Here is a 20,282-nt window from a genome sequence, read left to right as displayed (position 1 = left end):
CTGAGGACCTAGCATAGCACATATTTGGAAAGCCTGGATGAGTAAATACTGGAAGCCATGTGAAGGAGTTTGGGCTATTAATGCCATCCCAATCCTCAAGCCTTGCTCAGAGAGCTCTGGGCATCTGTGGCACTTGTGTCCTCACCATACTTAGGCACATCTCTGGATAATGTGTGGAAAACCAGGTCAGTGGAGAGTATATCTTCACAAAGTACTACTGGTTATACAACATACAGCCACATTACTCCAGATGAGAAGGGAGCATTATTCTGACATTCTTCATGCTATAAAATACTGCATGTGCATTTTTTAAAAATCAAACAAATATAATGTAAAAAAAATAATAAGCTTGTGCAAATTTGGTGATGCTCAGATTGTTAGCCTAGTTAAATTTCTTTTTATCTACTTAAAAAAAATTTCCCCAGACCCTATCACTTTTGTTCTAGACAAGATTTCTTCTGACTTCAAAGTATTGTAACAAAGGTAATTTTATGAAAAAACAACTTGTTTTTCTTATAAATATGAATGAGTTCTTCTCAATGTACTGGATCCATGATTTCTCTTTCCCTTTTTCCTGGCCTTAACATCAACTTTTCTTTTCCCCAAAAGTCATGTTTTAAGCTGTGCTCTGCCTCTGAAGAACTGTCTGAGGGAATGTATTTTTTGTACATGTAGGTGTTCTCTCCTAATGCAAAAATAAAACACAGAGCATGTCTGCTACTTTTATAACCTTGTAACCTGGTCCTTTCCATAGCATACTTGAACCACTAGACTAGCCTAAACGGGCAGATTTCCTAAAAGATACTCAAACATCATACATGGCATAGTAGTGCCACCAAAATTTTCGCAGGTATGGATCCTTTAGAAACTATGAATTCTCCCAAAGTTTGCCTCCAATACCTTATCACAGAAGTTTGCTTTACATTTTTATTTTATCATAATGCATATTTATGATATTGTATAAGAATGCTCTATTTTAATTGAAAAATTAAAAAACTATTTTAGCTATGATTTCTTTATATATTCATATAATTGATAGTTTAAGAAGTATAATAACCTTTAATAAATAACACTAACATCAAATTAATGAGTATTATCCCAAATCAGTTTATCTCATTCATTTCTATATTCTCAAGAGTTATGTATCATAGTTTTATAAAATCCACTAAATTTCAATAGGTAAAATGTACTACCTTTGCAATGACGCCAACTGTTGTGATATCTGATTTCTTTAAGTCATTGTATTTTAATGTTTATCAATTTAGAAAAATTCAAATACAGTAACATACTGCTCTTTTTATTTATAAAGTACTGAATTCTGGCATTGTCTTCCATAAAGAGCAGATATAATTAGATTTTTACATCTTTGATTCTAGTTTTATAAAGACTATGAACATTCCTGAAAAGATTTAAACTGCTTCCAATTGTCCCAGAATAAGTGGCAACATTTTTTTTTCTTTTCTTTTCTTTTCTTTCTTTTTTTTTTTTTTTTTTCCTTTTGGCAAGCCCAAAGCAATTTAAGAAAGTACACTCTCGGTGGGAGAGCAGGAGAGCAAGCAGGTTCCTGGAGGTGGACCAGGCCCTGGGTTGTTTTGGGATTACATATTTGTTGCTTCTCTCTGGGCTGGGAGAAGCAACGACTTGTAGTGGGGTGGTCTCTAATGGGGGCTGCTTCCAATCACCTGGGGAATTCCTCCCACAGGCTGGCGGGTGGGGGCGGGGGGGGGGGGGGAGATGTGAAACCTACCAGGTTTGTAGTGAAACAGTAAAGGAGACTTTCTCCCTAGGAACAGCTGTGTCTGCAATGCTAATATATTCTTTTTTTTTTTTTTATGTTTATTTATCTTTGAGAGAGAGAGAAACAGAGCATAAGCAGGGGAGGGGCAGAGAGAGAGAAGGAGAGAGACACACAGAATCTGAAGCAGGCTCCAGGCTCTGAACTGTCAGCACAGAGCCCCACGTGGACTTGAACCCAGGAACCTTGAGATCATGACCTGAGCCAAAATCCAAGCTCAACTGCTCAACAGACTGAACCATCCAGGTGCCCCTGCAATGCAAATATATTCTAATGAGTCTAGGAGTTAGCCTGGGGTGGAAGAGGACAGTGTGTGTTCTGCACAAGTGACTCTGGGTCTGTCAGACCCAAGATCTTGGAAGTCACAAGGTTAGAATGTTGTGCCCCTGGGTGTTTAATGTGTGGCTTATTTATCACCATCCCTGCCTCCAACTCCTGTCTCTATTATTTCCCCCTCAAGGACTTGGGACTCTGCCTCTGGGTATGCTTTCTACTACTTATATCTAGCTGCTACCTAACATCTTGTCTTCTTAATGATGGCCATTTTACCAGGTGTGAGGTGATATCTCAGTGTGATTTTGATTTACATTTCCCTGATGATTCGTGATCTTTTTATGTATCAATTGGCTATTCATAGGTCTTATTTAGAAAAATATCTTTTCAAGCCCTCTGCCCATTTTCAATCAGATTATTGGTTTTTGTTTGTTTTGTTTTGTTTTTTTTTTGCAGCCTTGAGTTGTATGAGTTCCTTATATAGTTTGGATATTAAATTCTTATCAGATATATAATTTCCAAATAAATTGCAACATTCTTCAATTTCCCCATTCTGTGGAAATAGCCTTAGGCGTTCCATGGAGTCAGTTTACCTCAAAGTCTGGTGGGGAAAGAATAGAGCAAGGTCGTTAGCCAGGACTCTCCATCTATCACAATTGTATTCACAGGAGCCTGGAGCTCTAAATAATCCTAAAAATTTCAAAGACTCCTTCTCTTAAGAAGGACACATTTCTCATAGCCAGCCTTCTAACTCAGGAGCTAATAATACCCTCAACCTGCTTGCCTTTTGCAGATATGTGTGACACAAAGTACAGATAATTTCTGCTAAATTGAACCCATAATGAAGGAATTTATAATCAGTTCTAATGTATTTGAGACCTAAAGTATATTAGCCCTTCATCAAAGAAAATGATAAAAAGCAGCATTAATATGGGTGGATAGTAATTATTTCGGAGCCTCATAATTATTCTCCAGTTAACTACAGAGAAATGCTGATATTTTCATTCCTTTTTTTAAAAAATAAAAAGCACTGTGGTCAGATCCTAAAATGTAAGACTGTATCATAAGTCCTTTGTAAAGGCCAGTGCTTTGAATTATGCTTATACTAATGGCAAAGGAACTATTTTGGATTTAAATGAGTTGAAAGTTCATGGTTAGGAGTTCCCTTTCCCTTCCTAGTCCTGTTGTTTCACCACTGAATCTATTTATTGCCTATAGGAGATATAAAATATAGTAATTACTCTCACTCCCTTTCAAAATGACATGAGGTCCACTTTCCTATTAACTCTAATGAGAGTTATGTGTGCATTCCTCAAGGAGGACAGATCCGATAGAGTTTCAAGGTAAAATAAATCACTTCTCCAGGTTGTAGAGGACTCATTCGCTTTATATTTTGATGCTTTAAGATACCCATTTAAACTGCTGGTATTGAAAATACACTGTTTGTAGTTTAAAAGAAGCATAAGCTGTGGTTGGATTGTTGTTAATGATTGCTATGTGTTTTCGTTGAAGGATAAATGTTTTAACCTTCTGGGGAAATCATGTTGATCAATTTATAGGAGCATGTGGTCTCTGAAATGTGGTTGTCTAATTTTCCTAAAACAATTAGTGACAATTACCTTTTACTGTATTTTCTTTCAACTAAAAAAAAATTAACATCAGTAATTATACCAAATTATGTCAGTTTAGAGAAAAGAAAAAATGAACCAGTGTTGCTGATATCCTAAAAAGAAGATAGTTTAAGGCAACAGACTGTTTTCCTTCTAGCCGTAGAATAAGGAATCTTGAGATCATGTAGGGATCTGTTTCTGTAATCCACAGTATATGTTTACTTGAGGCTTCCTCGGGGAAAGCAAGATTGAGTTTTTTATTTTGCATTCCTGGACACTCTCAGATACTTGTTCTCTGTGCCTTTAAGCATATGAGATAAAGGAACTCTATTTTTTTTGTTTTTTTCTTATAATCATTTTTGCCAAAAACTGTTATCAGCCCTCTTCTTCCCAGGGAGCCTTTAGAAAATCAGATGTGTAAACAATTATTGATGTTAAGAAAACCCAGTTATGCTGGAATTATGAAATTACTGCTGGAACCCATAGTGTGGTAACAATTTGATATCCTATGATAATAAGATTTTATTTAGTATTCAGTAAGTGAAATTCTTTAGTTGGGAGAACTTGACTTACTCTTTCTCTACAATAATGATGTCACCATCTACTTATGATGCTGAAGCAGTATCTATATCTGTTTTTAACTCTTCAGATTTACTACAGTAAAAGATGTTGCATACAGTGCATGTATGTAATCATTATTCTGCATCAGTTAAGAGGCGTGCAGCTTCCTGAGTAGAGAAGGTGATAATAAATAATGAAACAAAAAAGGTGGTTCAACCATTTCATCCATGAAAAAGTCATCTCATTGTATATGCAGTATCATTTCCATTGATTCCCTACTTATGCAGACCCAGAGTCAGTTAGCAACTGAGAAAACTGAGAACTCTGTCCCACATGCAAACAAGTGGGAGATCAGGTTTTAATGAAGGTTCTCTTAATAGTGCATCTTATGCAGACCTAAGAACCAGCAGTTCTGTGTGTGTGCAAAGTAGGTAAAACTGGCTGTAGAAGCTGAATGATTTCCTGAAGAAGTCATGTAAATTTCCTCGGGTACCCTAGGACGGCTTCGCCTGAATTATCCAAAAGAAGCCTGCACAAAATGAAGACAGTGACTTGATTTAATTGTTACAGGTTTTACATGTGTATCCAAATGTTAGTGAATTGATGATTCAGCAAAAAAAAATTTTTGAGCTCATATTAGTGGTTTCTTAATAGAGTCAAGAATTAAGCAAATTAAGGGGCGCCTGGGTGGCTCAGTCGGTAAACGTCCGACTTCAGCCCAGGTCATGATCTCACGGTTCGCGAGTTCAAGCCCCGAGTCGGGCTCTATGCTGACAGCTCAGAGCCTGGAGCCTGTTTCAGATTCTGCATCTCCCTCTCTCTCTCTGCCCCTCCCCTGCTCCCACTCTGTCTCTTGCTCTCTCAAAAATAAATAAACAGTAAAAAAATTTAAAAAAAAAGAATTAAGCAAATTAAGTAGTTTGGCAAAAATTGGAAAGTAGATAGTGGTTTTGGCAGCAATAAATAATGACCATTGCACTTAATCTGTGTTGTTAACCAGTAAATAAAACTGTAACTTCTATATAGCATCTTTGAAAATAGAAATGCAAAAAATCATAATTGTTGAAGTCTGTTCATTTACTGCTTAAGGTAGCTAAAGAAAAATAAAAAGTTTGAAAACATAATTTTATGAGCCTAACATTTTGTGTGATGTTTTAAAATTGGGACTATTTCAAATAAAGGTTTTGATATAGTAATTTTTAAATTTAAATTAAAAAAAACTCTATTTTTCAGAAACATAGCATCATTGTTGCATGGACTTCCAATAACATTGAGGGTATTTTTTCCACTAAACAGGGTCATATTAAAGAAACGTAGATTTCTGTGAACTTATAGCTGAGTGTCAATTAACATAGACTTGTTTTCATCTAGGTTTTCTTTTAATGGAATGATTGCTTGCAAGAGTGACTATAAAAGTGTATCACTTAATTTATTGTGTACCCCTTCTCCGTATTTGGAATGACCTTGAAACCATGACCTTGGAATTGAGTAGTCAATGGGTCCCTTCAGTTACATCGTTAATTTCTTCATTTCCAATTTTGGATTTTACCACTTACTACTATTTTTCAGGGATGTTTCTCTGAGCTGATGAAACAACTGGATTATCTCTCTCTCTCTCTCTCTTTTTTTTTCTTCCATTTTCTGGGATGGTGTTTTTCATTCTTTGAGGGTTGTGATAATAGGTATGGTTTGAATTACAAACATAATGCACAGTAATCACTGAAAAGACTCAGAAATCTTTCTCGAAATGTTTAACAATCTTTCCGTATGAAGTGTGCTTACAGTTAATGCCTGCTTTTTTTCTATTTATATTATTGAAATCAACACATGACTTTCAGTCCTTTTTCCCCCTTCCTTTTTCTATGACTCTTATTTTATGCATGACAAAATTCTCTTGCTTACTGCTGTGTTTGGCTGTCTTTTAACTTGAGTGTCCTGTGTTTGTAATGATTGCTTTTTGCATGAGGATTATGAAATGTCATACAAATTAAATGGTTGTGGAAACAAAAAGAAATGTGGGGCTTCACTTGCTTTTTCATTGTGCTGAATATGTCAAGAATGTGACACTTAAAATTACTTTCACCTGGCCTTTGGCTTCCCCTTTGGTGTGCTTCTTTATTTTAGCAAATTAGTATTGTTAAGTATAATAAAACATTTATTAAACATTCACAGTGTTTTAATGCAATTATTATCCTAAAACATGATTCCATTGTAAATAACTCTACTGGACGTGAAATTGCACAAGGGCACAATTCTGTTATATTACTAAATTGCTTATGAAATATAAGGCCTGACTCTGTAACTTCCTTAATAACTAAACACTGACTTCTAATGATAGTAGCTTTCTCTACAGAGTGATGAGATTATCTGTTCATATTTTTGTGCAGGCTGCAAATGTCTTAAATCCACAGCTAATATTTAATTAAAACAAATGGGGAAATATTTGTTTTATGACAAGTAATTTTAAAAAGTCACAGTTACGAAAAATGTATGATATAAAAATGTGTAAAATTCAAGTGTTAACGCTCTTATAAGAAAAAACAGGAGAAAAAAAAGAAAAAAAAAACACCATAAAAATGTTCATATCTCTGTTTTCCCTAATGTTATTATATTGTCCCAAATTAAAGATGAGTTTGGCCTACTTTATTGTTGTCACCAATTCAAATTAGAAAAGACACTGAATAAATTAAGTTCTTTCAGCTAAAACTGTTTACTTTTTTATATGCAGTAGATATTTAAAAAAAAATCATTTCCTTTGCTTATGACTTGAGTTTCAAACCATAATGTATTTTTTATGCTGGATATATTCACAAACCAAATCTTCTATAAGATATTTTGGGGAAAGGGATTCTTTTTTTTTTTTTTTTTCCTTAAACAAAATAGATAATCACTTTGACGTAACCACTTCCCTGCTCTTTTTGGAAATACCCTTGAGAATTTTAGTATTTACATTTATTTTTTCCCCCTCAGTCTTGTTTATTCTTGAATTGTCTTTTTTTTTTTTCCCTCCATTTCTCCGTTCTCAATCCTAGGTCCCCTTACAAAGAAACAGACAGATGATTTAGGTGATAATGACGGTGCTGAAGATGAAGGTATTTTTTTCCACCAAATCTATTTGCATGACAACGGCCTCAATCACTTTTTCCACCCCTTTCTATTTTTTTACTTCTTGTCTTTTTTTGAAGAGTTGTTTTTAATTCCCGTTTTTGATGTGTTTTGTCTTCTTGCTTGTTGTTACATATAAATATACATTTTTAATTTTTTTTCAAAATGAATGTTAAGTTTTACATTTTGATGCCAACCATTGAAATGTTTTAGAAAGAGGGGCATTTTTTTTTTTGTTTTCTTGAACTGACTTTTGATATGTTTCATCCCATGTTTTGACTGAAATTTGTCCATATTCTTTGAACTAACAATCTCTCCCCTGTAGTCTCTTTGTACCCATTTTGCATGTTTTCTAATATATGTAAACATTTTACCCAATATCAAAATGTGTTTCATTTTTACATATGATATTTGTTTAAAAAGAACCCCATACCCAATAAAATGAAGGAAAACTAAAGTGTTTCTTGAGCAATATAATTTAGAAGACAAAAAGACTATTTTCTGTTGATTTGCTTAAATATTATGTAAATAAATTTAATTGTATAGATAAAGGTATTCCACCTATTTAGATAATTTCTAGACCGGCAAATGGAAATGTTCTGATTTTCAAAGTATTGCCAGCTATAAGCAGTAAAATATTTCCTACTTTGCTAATATCAAAATTGTTTTGTCTTTCTAACTTTCTTACGATGTACAATTCTGATATACTCTATAAATGTAAGTACTTGCTGGATTGATTTGACATTTCTCCTTCCAGTGTGTCCCTTTATCTGGTATTAGGTGGAGTGTCCACTGATATTTTCAGTTCACCTTCATTCCAATTAGGACTTTTTTTTTTTTTTTAATGCTACCCTAGTTACGATTCTCAGAGAAGTGACTAATGTAATCCCAGGCTTAAAAGTAACTCCCAGAACCCTAGAAATTAAATTTCATAAAAATATTAATAATATGGGAGAATGGTTTTTCAAAAGAAAATAAATCCACAAGCAGACCAGCAGAAATACTATCTCCATGAGTTACAATTATGAATGAATGCATCCTTACTAAACAATTTGAATTATTTTCATTGACATATATATTTAATAAACTACCTCATAGTAAAAAATTGAAGGTGAAGTATTGAAAGCTTAAAAATATTATTGTGTTTTAATATTTTTATAACATTCAAGAAATATTTTGATTAAATGAAATTGATGACCTTTGATTAAAAATATGTTTACTATGAACCCCAACAGTGGATTAAAGATTAAACACAAAGCTGTCATTAATATTTGAAATAAATCACTAAAACTGTCCAAGAGTTATCACTTTGAATGCTAAATTGCTAAGAATAAACTTATAATGTCAAAATGCAAATTTTGATTTTTAAAAACACTGTTGGAAATCTGAAGTTTTTAAACATTCAACACATTTATTGACTTTGTTCTCACAGCTAAGAAGCCTGCTTCCACTTAAGGGCTTTGAGATTTGTTGAGAAAATTCTTAACTTTGAAAATTCTTAACTCTTAGACATTTGTTATCTAAAATAATACTTAAATATAAAGGACTTCTTAGTGTGTAGACTTGTAAACTCCAAATTATCTGAAAGTACTTACAAGGTCAGTACACATAGTTTTCCTATTTAAAAAAATATTTTGATTGGTGACTTAATGTACTTCTTTTCTTTTGGTAAAATGTATCAAGTAAGACATTTACATGTTTACAAAAGATACCTCTGAGCCACCATAGTGAGCTAAGCCCTGTCAATGTGAATCTATTTTATAGACCTATTTTGAAGCACATTTAACAGTTTTAAATAGCCATTAAAAATGTACTAAACTCCTGTTTAAATTGGCAGATTAAGTACTGAGCCAGTTAGTCAGTCACAAGAGTTATCAAATCAATAAATATTTTTAAATGCTCAAAAGTGTAGAATGTAAGAGCAGTCAATTCAAGTTGAGTCTATTCCTCTGTGCTGTCGTTTTGGGTAATTGTTTAGAAGACAAGAAAGATAAATCAATTTCTTTTAGGATTAAAAAAAAACTTTGCAGAAAAGTCTGAGCATCTTCTATTCAATTCCTTTTACAGTTATTTTGTAGATGTGAGTGTGAATAAAAATCAAGGCCAACTTTCACATTTAATTTGTTCCAAATGTTAAATCAACATCACTAGACATAAAGCAAACAAATATAAACTACTTGATAAATTATTCCTTTTACTTTAGTCAAAAGTCTAGTTACCCATTCTCCATTACTCCCTGATAACCCAAATCCTTTACTAGATTTCAAGGTTCCTATGACAGCCACTGCATTCAGAGGCTACCAGAGGCATTGACTGGGGTGTGCCCCTCATTCACTTAAACTAACCCAAATCATGCTTCTCAGTGGAGCATAATTGTTACTTCCTATTCTCCTTTGTGTCTTTACCGTTATTCTTTTGCTAATTTTAGGCCAGACACAATTGTATCACTTTTCATTTGTGTTTTATAATACCTCAAAAAACTACATATTTCATAGACTATTTCCATGGTTCCAAAAAGACTAATCTGAAGTGATAAAAGTGGGTCAAAGCAACACCCGAGATTTCTACCAATTTATTTTGGGAATTTAAGAGATGTTTAAATGTTTTTAATTGTGCTAAGAATACCTTGATATTAATATTTCAGTATTCAAATGCAATTTTATATTCTACATAGAGCCTTTTAAAAATTGCTCTTGTAGATTTTTACACACTTTTAAACTAAGAATTATATTCAGTCAACACTTCTATATTCTTTTGCTGGTTTGGAATGAAGTTGGTAACTGAGGTTGGTAAATTCAGTAAAGAGGGGCACAAAAAATATCTTGAAATATCTTTAAATGTATCAGAGAAAAATTTAATTGCGGCACTACCCCACATTTTAAAAACTTTTAAATGCCAAAACCTCTAAATTATGGGCAATTAAAAACTTCATGAGTTTTTTTTAAGAAAAAGGAAACCGCTAAACTTGTTTAAGGAGTTATGTGACTAATAAATATTCATTAAGACCATTAAGGAGAGTAGTGATTTCAAAACCATGGTTGCCAGGCACAAATAAATCCCCATTAATTGCTCTAGAACTATTGGCACTTGCCACGTTGGCTTAAACTTTTTATCAGAAAGGTAAAATAGTTACTAAAATTTAAAATCGAGATATTTACTCAGATTCCAAGTTTATTAATTTTTTTAACTTGAAACACTTAAATACTTTCTTACCATAAAAAATAACCTTCAGTGTAGTATTTCCCCCTTACCATCCTACTCTTTTCAGAGATTTAGATGTTTGGTAAAGCCTTAAAAAATGCATATAATGGAAAATATAAATATGCGTTATGAACATTGGTCTTTTCACTGGACCTGAACTAGTGCTTAAGGCTTTGAGAGCGGTTTTGATTTTAGTAAAGTCAGTAGCAGCTGTTTAGGCAAAGTCAGAAATCTTAGGTGAAATCTACCTTATTTATAAAGAAAAATATTAGACACGTTTTAGAAGGATGACTTAGCTCTAATAAATTCATTAGCAATTACCAAAGGACATCTAATACATTTGCATGAAAGACATAATGGCTCCCCAAAATTTTATTACTAAAAGAATGGCATTAGCAAATAGTATTCAATAGTAAGCTATGTGATATATTAGTCTCACTTATAAAGATTCTGTATAAAAAAAAACAAAGGAAATATAAATACAATTTAAGCTATTTATATTTATCATTATATTATTATGCTATTTAAACTATTTACGACTTACATTTGCATCAAAAAGACTGTATACTATGAAGAAAATAAAGTCTAGGGTAGACCTCTGTATACACACTATCATAGAATACCAATTGTTCTGTAATAGAAATATGGCATCTTTCCAAACTATCAGTAATTTTAAGGGATGTTACATACAGTAATATTACTTATTTTATTAATTAATACCCCATATAGAATTAGCTTCAGGATTACTTCAAACAAAAAGAAATACTGTTCAGAACATAGCATTCAAATTTCATGTACCTTTCTGGAAAAGAGCTTAACATATTAAGTTCTTAGACAAGGCTGAAATCTTTGAGAAGTTTGAAAAGACAAAATGGAAATGAGAATGGGCCCAAACTATCAGTAATTCTTTCAAGTCTGATTTTCAAAGAAAAATAAAGAGACACCACTCAAAAGGCTCCTAGGATGTACTGTCATATTTTCAGTGTTTCCTGACAATGTCCACTTCATTCTGTTATTAAGTATAAAATGTGGCATGTCTTCTCAATGTGTGCCTGTATTGTTTTCCAGGTGAACAGAATGGTTCTACCAAGATTTCATTACTGTTCACAGTTGGTGCTTTGTAATTCTATGTAATTTTAATTAAAGAAGAATTCTGAAACAGCCTCCCTCTGTGCTACCTACAAGCATACAATTAGCAGAGTACAGTGTCTGCTGTGAACAGTCAGTTAATGATTTCAGTTTAATAATTTATTATTGCTTCTTCAGTGCCAGCCATACTAGAAAAATAAGCTAAAACTGTATGTAGCAAACAGGCATTTAAAAATGGAGGATAGTTTAAAAATTTCCAAAGGATTATTTTCTCTGTGTAAGCCTAACATCTCCACAAGCCCTCAAATCTTTACAAATGAGTGAATACCATTTTCCTTCCCAAGGATTTAAGGCGAAAATAAATTTAGATTTTTCTTCGAAATGAACTGTGTCTAGTGGATAGTTTCTATGTCAAAGTATCCTCCTCTACCACTTAAAAGTAAGACATTCTTCTCAAGTACGCCCTTGGGAGTGGTGGGCTTATGGTAAATTCATATGCTAGTATTAAGTCAAATTTAAAATAGTCTTTTTAAAAAGTCTCTAAATTCTGCAATGAACTTATTTCCCCAATTTGAAAATCTGGACAAACGAGTTGAGTTGCAATTCCTGATCCTAAAAGGAATTTTTCATTTAAGAAAATCACTTTGTTATTACAGTAGAAAAATGGGCACATTTATATTAGTCATCCTTTTCACAGGAAATGTAAAGCAGCACCTAAATAATCATCAGATTTTTCAATGAGTTGGTATTATATTAGCCATTCTGAAAGCAGAAACCTCACTTGTAAAGATAAGAAATTTAAGTTTGACCAAAAAATGTCAAAAGCAAAGGAACAAAACTATAATTTTAAATGACACTTCTAATATTGGCATTAACAAGAAGATAATACACTTGATCTAATTTTGTTTCAATTGTAAGTAGAAGAGATAATGAGCTATTATAGAATAGTAACGTTTTATATATGTATGTATGTATGTAAATGTTCATAATCATATACATACATATATAATATTTCAATATATAATAGTTAACACCGTGTGTGCCAATACAAAGGTAAGCATGTATTTCTCTAGAGATTAGGGCATTTTTAATATCTATTAAAATTATCTTATGGTTCCCTTATATATCATTTCTAGATCCTTACTGAAAACTACAAAATTTGGGGACAGTATCTTAGAAAAGCAAACACAGTTGATTAAAACCCAGAGCTGTAGAAATCATTTTAACATCATCTTAAATTTTGCACTTGACAACTGGACTTAGGTATATTCTGTTTCATGTCTACAAGACAAAATAAGAGAGCCAAAGTGGGATTAAGAAGAGTACAATATTACACAAAGAGGTGAAAAGTATAATTTAGTCTGTTTTCTTCTTCCAAAGGGTAGAGTAGGTGAATTGGGTGGATAACACAGACTTAACTAAAAAATATCATTTAAGTGACAGTCCCCTAAGTGCAACAACAAAAATACAGATGTTATTACCCAAACATTCATTTGCCAGTTAATACTTGAGTCGTGAAATGAAACTTCCTGAAACCTATAACACAGTGTTATAATTATGTTCACAAGTTAGAGCATAAATTATTCAATATAATCATTATGCATTTAATAAAATCCTTATAGTAAATAAGAAATGAAAAAACAGAGTGTTTTATTCACAATAGCAGTGCTAACATTGTCCTTAGTATATGGCTCATAAATTCCATATGAGGTCCAGAACATTAAAAAAAAATAGTTCTAAGAACTATTATCATTCTTTCTTTTTGTTCTACTGTCACTTTAGAAATCAATCAAAAGCACCTATTTTCAATTTGTCCAAGTTTTGAAATTCAGATTATAATTTTTAACGGAATCTTATCAGAAAACAGTGGATATCTATTGCTCTCCTTTACAATAGCTCATTATATGAGTTGCTGAAGAAACACTTTAACAAAACAGCAATTTAAATAACTATATTAAAATCATACTCTTTCGTCCCTAAAATGGAAAATTTATTCTCTGCTTCATGATGTGTGTTTTTTGAGGATAAGAACAATTGCCAACCATTTGTTTTTCAGATATTCGGGACAGTGGGGGTCCCAAACCAGTGATGGTGTATATCCATGGAGGCTCATATATGGAAGGTACTGGAAATTTATATGATGGGAGTGTCTTGGCAAGTTATGGCAATGTGATCGTCATCACAGTCAACTATCGACTTGGGGTACTTGGTAAGAAGTCTCTTCTTTTCTTTTCGCCATTAATCCATGAAGTATGTGATAGTTTTGCTCTTGACTCATTTTGTTTTGCTTTGCTTTGTTTCACTCATTGTTCTATGCTTGTTGATTTTGTTTGAACCAAATTTTTTGATATTTTTAATAAATTCTATAAGTATGTTCATAAATTACGTGATGAAAGACAGGGTTGATTTTAAAATTTGAAAGTAAAAGGTACTGAAATTATTCACATTGTTGAATAATGTATTTCCTGGTTTCACTTTACAGAACTGTGAAAGGCAACAACATCAGGGCCTTTCTAAAGAAAAATTAGTCCCTGGACAAATTTTCCCTTCTACTTTTCTTTTTTACAATGCCATAAAATTGTCTGAAATTTGACATGAGCTTAGAAACAAGTTTATAGTCTCTGAGAATATGTGGATGGACTGGCTTTGGGGAATGATTGTCATTGTGGTATAGGTTTGGGTTTTTAAAAAGCTGGTCAGATAAGAATTAAAAATATTTGTCTCAATGCATTTATATTGAAATATTTGATTTGGAAAAGATGTGTTGATATCATAAAGTGATAAAGAGTTCAAGTCAATTATTTATATATATATATATATATATATATATGTATATACATATATATATATATGTAAAACAAAATCAAATTGGAGATTCTTGGTTTGAAGAAAATATAGGGAAATACTATTTTCAAAATAACTTATCAAGCACTCTGAAATACTGTTTTATGTAATAACAAACCATTATTAAAAGATAAACCTGATATTCTACTTGTGTAAGTATATTTTCATAGTATTGCCACAATCTGAGGAGTGAAATTACTTTATCATTTAATAAAACACCTTTATTGTGGTATATTAGTTAAGAGTATTTGCTAAAAGAGTACAATTGATCACAAAAGATTTTATCTTTTTAATATTAATTGTTCTTAAAGTCTTATACTATACATTTTTTAAATGTATATAATTTATACTGTTATTTGCACAAAAAGAAGGACCTCACTCTCATTCTTTAAAAGATTTTGAAAAAGCAATTTAAGTTAGGTTTTCTTTTATAATAATTGTTCATATCATATATTTTGGCCATTGAGAATCAGTTTTGTCTTCCTCTTCAGTGTTAGTTACTTCTATGTAATCATAAGCCTATGTTCATGCCAATCTCAAAATATAAAAAAAGAATAATTTTTTTTAATAGATTTTACATGTCTTGGGGAAGGAGATATTTTAGCCCTGCAAAGTGAAATCTTGATCTCTTTCTGGTTTTCTATTTTGAATTTGGAGTATGGTGGACAATAGATATAACGTGGCAAACTTAGGTATAAAATATTTCTGTAACATTTTTCAAATACACATTAGTTTCCCATAGTGTCTAATCAGGCATGGTTTCGGATGTTCTAATAATTTCAGTGAGCAGGAATGTGTGTTTTCCCACCAATGAAACTGTATATTAGAAAGATATATAAAGAGCTGTTCATAATCATCTTCTTAACTTTAAATATCCTATTGTTGTCATTTGTTTTTTATGCAAGACTTTAATGCAAGAATTTTTAACATTTTAATACATTTAATTTTAATTATTTAATACATTAATTAATAAATTTTAATATATTTAACTTTAAGTATTATTTATACCTCAGTTGTTTATATTCTCAAGTTTCTTATGAATTTTTCAAATTGAAAATCCTGAAGCAGTCAACAGTTTGCCAGTTGAAAATTTAAAATTAAATGCCGAATTGTGACAGCAATGTTTTCAAGAACTTCACCATGCACTTAATCATATATATTTATTTTATTAAAAAAAATCTTTTGGCCACACTTTATGTTGCCTCACTTTGTTTAGTTGTACACACATAAAGTAAGATTTCATAAAACAAGCTGTTATGTTACTAAATCTTTGCCTGTTTTTTTTAATGTATTCAGAATTGATGAGGACTTGATTTTGGTCCAATTTGAATCCGGTATTTGTGCTCATATCCTATCTCTGAACGCCATGCTCTGAATGATTGAAATGCAGGACAGTAGACTAACCAGCTAAAAAATGAAGAAATTGCTTGGTCTGTGAAATGGCAAACAGAGTTGGTGTTGATGATGGATAATTTTCTCAGTGCTAAATATTTGTTCTGCTGTACTTCAGTTTAGGGTTTAACTTTCAGTTGGCTCCTTTGTTGCTCACTAATAATCAACATTAAGAATCAGGTGTCCTTTCTAGACCTCTCAACATGATAAAGCACAAAACTCTGTTGGTGAACAATTTTAAATGCCTTTTGGGACACTAGTTCTGGAACAGGTATATTCTGGTCACTTTGTTCCTAAAATATGTATTGGGCTTTGTGAAAATATATTTAAGTGAATTAGTTCATGAAAAATAAATTATTGAAACATTCGTTTCAGTACACTTAGCATGTGTAGTATACTACAACCAGATCAACAGCTCATCTGACAGGTGATCTACAACAATAAAGATTATAGGGTTTTGTTGTTAATAATTCGTCTAATAGTAACAAGGTAAGCCAAGGTTTCTTGGGTATGGGATCCAAAATTATTGCTGTTTGCATTTGGGAGTGTTGGAAATTAAGTAGAAGATAAGATTTGGTTCCACATTAGAGGAAATCTTGATCTGTGTTTTGGTTTGGATGCTTTGGTATGAAGAATATGAATTTTGGGGTTCAGTGTACAATTTAGCTAATTACAAGACTATTGCTCTCAGAAGACTTGCAGAAAAAAATCAAGATGTCTGAAACAGGTAATGTAATTAGTGTTGATTGATTTTGCCATCCCAGAGGAGAAATATTACAGGTTTTATTTGTTTGTTTGTTTGTTTTAGCAATAACTAAAAATGTGATAATGTTTTGGTAATAAAATTCATACAGCTATCTAGAGGCAAGGTTCCAGTTTAAAGCATTTCATGTTGAAAATAAGATTTTGTTCACTGCAAAATAAAGTGGCATAGAAGAAAAAAAGATCTCCTATTGTAGCATTGTTCTAACGAAGCTAGGAACAAGTGGGAGTTAGTTTATCAACCGAGACCGTTTTGGGGTTTCCTTTAGAGTGGTAACATAGACTATCACTATTATGATCATAAGAAACACTGATAATAAGTTTGAAAAAAAGGGAAGGGGGGGAAAGGTTGAAAAAAAGATCAGGGCTCTGCCTGCTAATCTCACTTCCCCTGTTTTGTCTTCGAGCTCTCTGCAACCCTATCTCTTCAGTCTCACCCGTCCAGTGAACATTTAGACTTTCTTTCACTTCTGGTTGTACACATTCTTTGTCCTTAGCCAGCTTTAACTCATCATCCTCTGTTATTTAGTACATTGTTGCATAGTTTTTTAAAATACATTTAAAATCATTTTTAATGGACTTATTTTTAATATTATAGTGTATAGTTAATAAAAGTACCATAATGGAAATTTAGGGAGAAGTGTTTTGATCATATGTCCTTAAAAGCCTTAGAGGGGGAAATAATATTAAATATTATGGTTCTAAATAAGATAAACATATGTACTTATGAACAAGAACTGGAAGGAAATATGAAATAAATCTCACACAATTAGGATGGGGTATTGTGCAATTAACACTTGAAAATAGAAACTATCTAAATGATATATTTTCAAATCTCAAAAATAAAAAACATATCAACTAAATTAGTGTTAAAAATGTGTTTCAACTGCCTCTTTAAATTTAGAGTGAATTTAAGAGTTATTTTTAGAGAAAATGAAAAAGCTTTATACCATTGTTAGGATCTAATTTAGGCAAACACAATTTTTATCTGATGGAAATTTAATGTAACTTGGATCTTTATATGGATATTTTGGAGGCAATTATGTGTTCATAATTCTAACCTATATGATTTAGATTAGAAAACAATTGTTTTAAAGATTTTGGAAGTACCGATATCTATCTGAAATTTGGCAAGTTTTAGCAGTCTAATGTCTGGTGAAAAAGTTTGAAGTGTACATACTTGTATTTGAAGAATTACACTTAGCTTACTTTTTAATGCAATGTAAACTTAGCAATTACACTTAGCAATCACACAATAATATAATGCAATTACACTTAGCTTACTTTATAATGCAGGGCTAAATCATTTAAAACACAAGTTTTTTTTTAACTTTACTGCATATCAACTTTAATGAACACCTGAATTAATTTTTATTCTATTAGAAATGGCTAATGAAATTTGTTGATTCTTATAACTATATTCTCTACCTTATGATAATACTTCAAGTATTATTAGACAAGTGAAAGAACTATAACTTTAACTATAACTTTGGTGGTGCTCAATTATCAAATATATAGTACTTGCTCCAATAACATACATCTTCTATGAGGGATAAAAAGTAAGAACAATATAGTACTTATCTTTAGACAGTTTCAATCTAATAGAGGGTAGAAATAAACATTCACTAGAGAACAATAATCGACATTCTGTTTCGTATTTATAATAATATTTTTATAATTATAATTTTAAAAAGCAAAGAATATCACATGGATCCCTATGGATGCAGTGATTGAGATTCATATTTGAATCTGAGCAGTGTAGCAGCAAAGAAATTTGGTAAAGTCTAAGTTATGCTTATGATTTAAAAAGAAAAGCATGTTGGGGTGCCTGGTTGGCTCAGTCCATTGGGTGACAGACTGCGGCTCAGGTCATGATGTCCCAGTTTGTGGGTTCAAGCCCCACATTGGGCTTTGTGCTGGCAGCTCAGAGCCTGGAACCTGCTTTGGATTCTGTGTCTCCCTCTCTCTGCACCCCGCCCCCTGCTCGTGCTCTCTCTCTCTCTCAAAAATAAATAAACATTAAAGGAAAAAAATTTAAAAAGAGAAAAGCATATTAATTTCTGAAGAGGCACAATGTTTTGTCATTATTCTTGGTTTTTGTTTGTCTTTTTATTTTTATTTTTTTTGCGTTGTTTTTATTTCTGTCTGGCTATAAATCCTAAAACAGACAAATAAAAATCTTTACATGTGACCTTATATTTGAGATCAATGTATAATAAAATATAAGATTTTATAAGATGATCCAAATATTTTCTTGGAAGGTAGAAGAGAGAGTCAGGCTGTCCTTGAAGAGTCAAAAATTCTTCATAAGATTGATTTTATTTGAGTAAGATCATGAAAAGTAGATCATGTCTGGGATTAACTGAAGGGAAGAGAAAAGGTCTTTCTTTCAGTTTTTCTTGATTAATACTCTTTCTACTTCAAAAACGTGGAGATAATTTGTGACAAAAACACAGATGTAAATAGGCTGCTAAAATCATATAGGAATACATATGCTTTAGAGAAAAGATACAGAAACTTAGGTCATGAATCTGTATTAGAATTGAAGATAAAATGTATATCTTAATTTTTCAGAAGGAAAGTAAAAAGGATAATGGATTGTATTTCATAATTGTTATAATCAGATAAAGAAAACATACTTATTAATAAAAAATACACGGCTTTTTCTTACACTATACTCTAGCAAAATTTATCATATAGCTTGTTTATATTTGGAACCCTGAACAATATTGGAATCCTGTGATAGTTTTGATGTCCTTAAAAGATACAGATATAGTCTCAGTATATGATTATTTATATTAACGCTCTATAAAAGCCAGGACATAATAATAAATGTCCACAATTTCTACAGTGTCATAAAAAGACCTAATCAAATGCAATTCAAGTAAGATATTTGGTGATTTCACTCATAATAGGATAGAGCTAAAAACCAATTGACAGCTTGGACAGTTAACTTGGTCCACAGATTTCTTTTCTCAAATATCTATATCAACTCAGTTTTAATAAGGATGAGATGGCAATCAATTTTAGATTGAATGCTAAAATGAGCTACTGGAGTAGAGATATTGTTTGTCCTTTGGAATAAAGAGACATAAGACAGATAATGTCACAGGAGAAGCTTCACTATTTGTTCACTATTTTTATTCAACCTACTTCCTCCAAAATGATTTCAGGTGGCTTGAGATAAAAACAATTATTTAGTTATGCCAACAATTTGGAAGTAGCCTGAAAGTAAGCATGTCGGTTAGTGTGAGTGTTAGTCAAAAGAAGTTTGTTTTCTTTAAAATTGTGTTTTTGAAGCAGTCATGTAGTGTAACTAATTAATTCATTCATTATAAATTGAGTAATATTATGTATCAAACATTCTACTAGTTATTGAGAATAATGTGAAAACCATGATAGATGTAATCCCTGCTATCCAGTAGATTACTAGCCATTAGGCAAGATAGAAAATAAATGAATAATTATACAAATGATATCTTTTACATAGATGATGATTTAGTGCGAAGTCAACTTTCTTTACAATTATCTAGATGATATGTACTAGAGAAATGGCAAGTGTTAATCTATTCTAGAAAGTCAGAAAATGTTTCTCAAAGGAGGTGACATTCAAGTTTCCATTTCTTATATTCTACTGAGAAAGCCCTCGT

The 20,282-nt window shown here is 31.8% G+C and overlaps 1 protein-coding gene across 7 annotated transcripts in view; it reads left to right on the top strand.

The window, feature by feature from the left end:
- NLGN1 (neuroligin 1) overlaps window positions 1-20,282 on the top strand; it is an 827,426-nt gene that overhangs the window by 359,678 nt on the left and 447,466 nt on the right. For 5 of the 7 annotated variants that reach the window (XM_060639223.2, XM_060639222.3, XM_060639220.2 and 2 more), the window contains 2 exons: window positions 7,272-7,331; window positions 13,691-13,843. In XM_060639223.2, the coding sequence (XP_060495206.1) occupies window positions 7,272-7,331; window positions 13,691-13,843 (213 nt within the window). The remainder of the gene's footprint in view (window positions 1-7,271; window positions 7,332-13,690; window positions 13,844-20,282) is intronic. The other 2 variants (XM_060639228.3, XM_060639226.3) reach the window with 1 other exon arrangement.

Source organism: Panthera onca, chromosome C2 (genome assembly GCF_046562875.1).
Source record: "Panthera onca isolate mPanOnc1 chromosome C2, mPanOnc1 haplotype 2, whole genome shotgun sequence".
Lineage (NCBI taxonomy): Eukaryota > Metazoa > Chordata > Mammalia > Carnivora > Felidae > Panthera > Panthera onca.
Note: the sequence above shows the minus strand (reverse complement) of the source record. Positions and strands in the feature narration are given on the sequence as shown.